This window comes from Etheostoma spectabile, chromosome 16 (genome assembly GCF_008692095.1).
Source record: "Etheostoma spectabile isolate EspeVRDwgs_2016 chromosome 16, UIUC_Espe_1.0, whole genome shotgun sequence".
NCBI classification, from domain to species: domain Eukaryota; kingdom Metazoa; phylum Chordata; class Actinopteri; order Perciformes; family Percidae; genus Etheostoma; species Etheostoma spectabile.
The window spans coordinates 18,764,756-18,771,023 of record NC_045748.1 but is presented as its reverse complement, the minus strand read 5'-3'; the positions used below and the strand labels follow the sequence as shown (position 1 = coordinate 18,771,023).

The window sequence follows — 6,268 nt, the reverse complement described above, 5'->3', positions numbered from 1 at the left end:
CACACACACACACACACACACACACACACAGAGAGAACATCCTGGTAGAAAAAGCCGAGTGGAAGGGCAGAGACGTTGCAGTTGTGTTTCAGAGGTTCTGCCACATCAGCCATAAAAGTCTTCAGCATGAAGACTGGCCGGGTATCAAGAACTACACTTACATCACTGAAAATAACACTCACTGAAAAAGAACTCAAAACTGGCTTGCATTTTGGTGATTGAAGGATTACTGTAAAGTGGGGCTTGTTAAGTGACAGTGTGATCAAGATGTCAGTAATCCCCGCAATGTTTTCATTTGACATCATTCAGTTTGTGTTAGTGTTTACATATATCATGACCCAGGATCAATTAAAGAAATACATCATGAATAGCATAGATCGGTTCAGATGCTCCAAAATGAACAAAATTCAGATTTAAAAACTTTCTCTATCTACCTTTGCATTCTGGACATTCGGTGCAGCTCCATGTCATCACTTCCACGAAAGCCTTTTGCAAATGGATTGTTCTCAATCTTAAGCTGGGTTATCTAAAACAGCAACAAGACCTAATTAGTAACATATTGTGCAATCAAAGCCATGTGTTGTGCTGGTTGTGTCTCTTACAAGTACTATTCTATTTAAAAAAAAAAAAAAAGTTAGTAGTTCCAAATAAATAACACGTGTGTCACCTTCTTGTTGTAAAATTCTGAGCTATTTAAATTTAAAAAATGCAACATTTTAGTATGCGCTATAATCTCACAAAGTCTTCTTTACCATGAGGCTCAATGTTAGTATTACATGTTTTTGTCGAGCTGAGTTTTAAAGTGTTGGATGCATCTAACTGCTCACAAGTTACCCAAGAGATTGAAATAGATCACATAGAAACCAAGATGCTTTTAGGGATCCTAAGATAAAAAAAATAAATAAAAAAAAGTCTCAATGAGACATATTTTCATTGCATAATTCATAATGTTACATTTGACAGTCTCTGGCTTAACAGATAGTTGGCGCATGCTTGATGCAAATGAGGTGATTTATTATGACTATGTTTTAGTAAAAATGTCTTTGTAAATATCAAACAAAAAAAGTGAAGAGAAACACCCTGAACGCAAGTTAATCCCAAAGAGGTTAAACACAATCCAGGAATATCCCTCTCATGAGCAGTGGTTTCTGGCAGGTAATGAGTTGGCAGCGCTTGTGTGCTTCCAGCTTTCTGACAAGACTGGAGGTTTGTCTGTACGCTGGCTGACACTCACCAAACCTTGTAAAATCTCTCATGACACTTTGCTAGCTTCTTGTTAATACACGCAGCCTGGCAGCAGATTTACATATTGTTTCATCTTTTTTTTTTTTTTTTAAGTTAGGAATAAAAGGGCAGAGTTTTGTTGCACTCTTTTTACCCTCTGCAGGCCTTCCAAGAAGAAATACAGCTAGACAAACAATCATTCCAAGTGATAGCTGGAGTTCAGTAATTCGCAGTCTTCCTATTGACTGGAAGGTGGAACGAATCGGAGCAAAGAAAAGGAATATTGTTAAAAATAATTTCGGAGTACATTCAAAACATGTGGGCAAAATTCATTCACAGCTTCTAAGACCACAGTTTTACTAGACTGTGTTGAACTACGCTCATTAAAAAAAAAATGAAGGCCTATAACATTTCAAGATGCTTTTGGCTATTTTAGTTTATAAAACTACTTTTAAGTATTTCAAATAAAATTGATTAAATATAAGCTGATTTAAATACAAGATTGGAGTTATTGACTCCTCATTTTTCACATTTTATTCTAAAGGAAAACATATCTCAGAAAACAGTTTGGAAAAATGTTTTAATTGCAGCAGTGGCAGGACATACTTGAAACCAGAGACTGTGACCTTTTTCATTAGCTGAGAGTCTAACAGGTGAATTGGACACATGCCTGCAGCACATATTGCTCTGGCAGATGTAGACTGTTTGATTAGACAGTTGAGTGCCTGCAGATCAGAAATACTTGTTTTTCTGCAGGTCTGGAAAGCCCCAATAATTAGCCCGGGGTTACGATCTCAGCCCCCAATAACATGTTTGAAAAATAATGAATGGTTCTACAGCATGTCGTTCATTTGTGCTTCCTGTTCCCAGAAGCGCAGAGACGTCTGATTGGCTGCGGGGACATTATGAGCTTTCGCCCCTCTCTTCCATATTCCCCAACCTAAGAACATATAGGCCTACATGGTAACATGATGTTAAACAGACGCTGTTTACATATATCTGTATTCCCAAGATTTTCCTCCAGGAATTTCTGCTGAGTAAATATTGAGTTTTATTTCTACATCTTTCCCCCAAATATTCTCAATTAAAGTGATAAACAACTGAGCGGCAGCCTGCAGCCTCAAGGAATCCCACATTCATCTAACTCTAAGTTAGTGTTATTATAGGCCACCCTTGTGTGAACAAAAAGCAAGGGAATCTTCCAGTCTTTTAAACTTTTACAAACTCAAGGCAACAATTTGAATTTAGGCTACTAGGCCTATTCATTAACGTTAGGCTAAGTGTTACTGCACCGTCAACTGCAACAACAGAGCCGAAACCTCAACGGAGGTTATTATTATATAATAGAACTAAAATAAAATAAAAGATATATTATGTTATAAATTATATTAAATATATTGTAGGCCCTTTATAATATAATATAGGTTATTGTATTATGTGATATAGCTTTCAGGTCAACATTTCCGTTTTTTGACCATTTAAAAAAACATATGTTGCGCATCTGTCACGCAAAGGGTTAATTTAATTAATAGAACAGATAGAACCCTAGAATCTAGTAATCCGGTAACGAAGTTCATGTATGCGTTTTTCTGCAACTGTAAAATTGACTAAAAACAACAGCAACACATTTTAACCAAATAATTGGCACTAAGTATCTCAAAGTGTTCAATCTTCAATACTATTATTGTTACTATTATTTATTATTATTATAATGATGTGTTGGTGTGCTTTCCCTGGTTTTGGGGTCGGATAGGCTACACTGGGCTGTATCCGCTTTGTCTGCAGCTTGTCTCGCGCTACAAAGCGCTGCAGGCCTGGAACTCGGAGAAAAGTCTCTTGAGGTCAGACGTCGTGTAGTCGGGTATCTGAAGTTTTCTCTCGTCTGTCAGTGACTCTGTGATATCGGGCTTTCCTTCGCCCTCAGAGAACAGCGCCTTTCATTTCCTCTCCTGCAGTCAGCACATCCAGTCAGCGAAAGCAAAAGTGGGCAACATTCACTGGAACTCTTGAGAAACAATGTTGTTGTTGTTTTTTCCCAGTTGTTGCTTATTTTTAGTTTGAAAGGGAAATTAAACTTAATTGCGTTTTTTTTAATATGCAATACGTAGGCTAGTTCTGTTTATATTTCTGCGACGTTTTCATTCGTTCGCCACGTTTTAAAACATTGCTAAAATGACATCGCCTAATAAAAGTCGCCGTGAATTTAAAGTTGCTATTTACTATGTCACAGGCTGCAACAGAAATAGAATCCAAAAATAGCCCACGAAGGACTCACCTTATGGTTCTGATAGGACGTAACCGCAATGAAGGCTGTCTCGGGGAAGACGTGAGTGCAGAAGGCCGTGTTTTTGGAGCCAAAGCCGTTATTTTCATCCGCCTTCACAATGTGGATCCTCGGCTGATACTTATGCATCGAATTTAGGATAATCTAGAAAAAAAAAGAAGAAAAAAAAGTGGAGTCCATCGTTAGATACTTGATTACAGGTCATCACAGCAAAACACCCTTTCTAAAAAATAAAAGGTTTAGAAAAGAGAAATAGATAGCCTACACAGTCTGACTTTATGGTTTCTTAGTAAATGCTTAGAAAACAATTTAATTTCCCCTTAAATCTTTTTTTTTTTGGCTGCATGCATCTCAACTTTATTTTGCTTTGAAATTTAGGTTATTGTTGCTCATGTGTTGCCACATTTTCTACATTTGCTGGAACCTTATAGGCTAACAATGTTTACCATTCTGCAATGCATTTCAAGACTTACTTCCAGCACTTTATCATTACAACATGTACCAGAATGAAATATAACATATATACATATAAACATGATACAAGATGAGGTTGAGCCTAATGACAAAGATAAAAGAAAAAGTGGGGGGAGGGGGCGTGTTCTTGGCAGACTTTGTGCAGTTCAGACATTAAAGGGGGGAAAAGGCGAGACAAGGCTTGGCAGCAACTTAGGTCAAGGCAAAGTATTTTATTAATCTCACAGAGACCCAATAGATTCAATTCCAATGTTTGTAAACGTTTGAAGAACTGTCGTTTTTTTGGACAAATTAGCCTACATGTTTGACTAAAAGGTAAGCTTTTATTGCACTACAAAATGCAACAAAAGTTTCACTGCTTTCATTAATATTTGAAATAAAATTGGGCCATGTGTGCTCTTATTTAGTTTTTGTAGATGGCTTCCTCATATAACTTTTCTTCTGACAAGTTCTATTCTAGCCAAAACTGAAACAAAACTTCCCCCGTTATGCATCTCCAAACTCATTAATGTATGTTTGCAGATACAATACTCGCTATATTACAATTATTACAGTGCCGTGAGTAGATGAGCAGTCCCGGGAGAGTGATAGGATAACATAAGCATGTCCTGTCTCTTTTTGCTCCTCTAACCTGACTAACCTAGTTTATTTTAAGTGATGACTACTACCCGTGGCTAGCTTGGCGACATAAAGACGCGTCTGCACAGCTGAACTTGAGCCTTGAACTTCTCTTTTGAGGCCCTCTCATCTGTGGGTCTTAAGTCTAATTGTTTTTGACGGACCAGGGAGTCATGGTCATCAGCCCCAAAGAAATCTAATGGTTTTTATTTTCATCAGATCCACTCTTAAAAATGGAAAAAGGGGCTTTTTTTCCTACCACTCCTTTTTGTTTTTACACCCACCTACCCCCACCATTCTGTCCCTTAGGCATTCCTTCAGTCTGTTATCTTAAAGGTTGTTTTCGTACCTGCCCTTTCCCTGCCAGCATGAGAGGAGACAAGGGATCGCCCTGACCTCCAGTACCTGTGGGGGCATCCTATAGCATTAAACAGACAAACCCCCCAAGTCCTTTCTTAGAGCCAAGTGGACCATACAGGCTTACAAAGACAATACAGTAGTCAATCATTATCAATTTCCAGCTGAATGTGATCTTATTTCATGGTGCAATAGGTTTTTGTAATGGCCAGAAACTGGGAATAAAATGGCTTTTCAACTGCCAGCCATGCACCTTGTAGATGCAAGATGATTTAATGGAAGTTACTGACCCTGATGCTGTGGCTGCTGTGTATATCATTTTAGTTAGATAAGCAAGCTGTGGAAGAGTCACTTGCAGATGGAAACTTTTTCTTTGCTAATTTGACAATAACAGTAAAGTGGTTTTAGGGTTGCATTTTGCTCTGAGGGGAGAATAGTTTTACCAAAACTGAGCCTCAGGCTGAGAGAACTGAAATTGTGTTGCTGGATTCCACGGTAGCTCTGTGTTGTTTTAAGTGTGGGATTGCATTGGTTCCTGTGTTGTGAAGTCATGTCATTGAGCAAAAAAAAACAAAAAAAATAACCACATGTTCCAAGCAGCGCTACCATTCTGTTTGGATTTGTAAATGAGGCTTTTAGTTCAGTGAAAGAGCGTTTTAAAACGTTTTGAACACAGTGCAGAGAAAACATAGGTTAAACAAAACTTTGTCTCATGAATGCATTCATTAAAGGGGTCTGCAGAGATGCGTCCAAGATTGGACAAACCACACAACAATCAATGCAAAGACGTTATTCACCACACTAAAAGGTTTTGTGAGCTAAAAATGCCTGCCACTAAGACACATTAGAAGTTGCGTGGAAATATCTAAATGCAGATTTAACCTTGTCCATAGCACGGTCCACAGAGTGTGGGTTGCTGATGTCCAGTATGTGTGTTAGTAAGGGGGTGGGGGAAGGGGGGGAGTAGCCGTGGACCACCCACTGGGGCCCCAGCACACGCCTCGACTCCCTGGCCCAGCCGCTGCCCTTCCTGGGTCCCTGTATCTCTGTTCCCCCCAACCTCTGGATGATAGTATTTAATGATAGTGAGGGATCACTTTGGGTCCCGAGCCGCTGCCCTTTGCTTTCAAGTTCCACCACATCAGAGAGTTTCCCCGAGCCTCGGGATCAGCAGGCTTTGTACACCATCATCTATTGCTCATCGCACACTGCCATTCAAATGTAAACAGTGCGATCCTCACACTCCACCCTCCTGGCCAAAACATGTGTGGGAAGACAGGGAGACGAGTGCAGGGGTAAATTGGGGGGGGG

At 39.2% G+C, this 6,268-nt stretch overlaps 1 protein-coding gene and 1 long non-coding RNA gene across 3 annotated transcripts in view; one reads left to right on the top strand and one right to left on the bottom strand.

Annotated features, from left to right (window-relative positions):
• The window catches only part of LOC116704294 (uncharacterized), a 125,303-nt gene that overhangs the window by 29,249 nt on the left and 89,786 nt on the right, over positions 1–6,268 (top strand). The window lies entirely within an intron of this gene.
• The window catches only part of tbx5a (T-box transcription factor 5a), a 21,726-nt gene that overhangs the window by 2,959 nt on the left and 12,499 nt on the right, over positions 1–6,268 (bottom strand). For both annotated transcript variants that reach the window (XM_032539657.1, XM_032539656.1), the window contains exons 6-7: positions 3,500–3,652; positions 435–526 (exon numbers count right to left, since the gene is read on the bottom strand). In XM_032539657.1, coding sequence (XP_032395548.1) covers positions 435–526; positions 3,500–3,652 — 245 coding nt within the window. The remainder of the gene's footprint in view (positions 1–434; positions 527–3,499; positions 3,653–6,268) is intronic.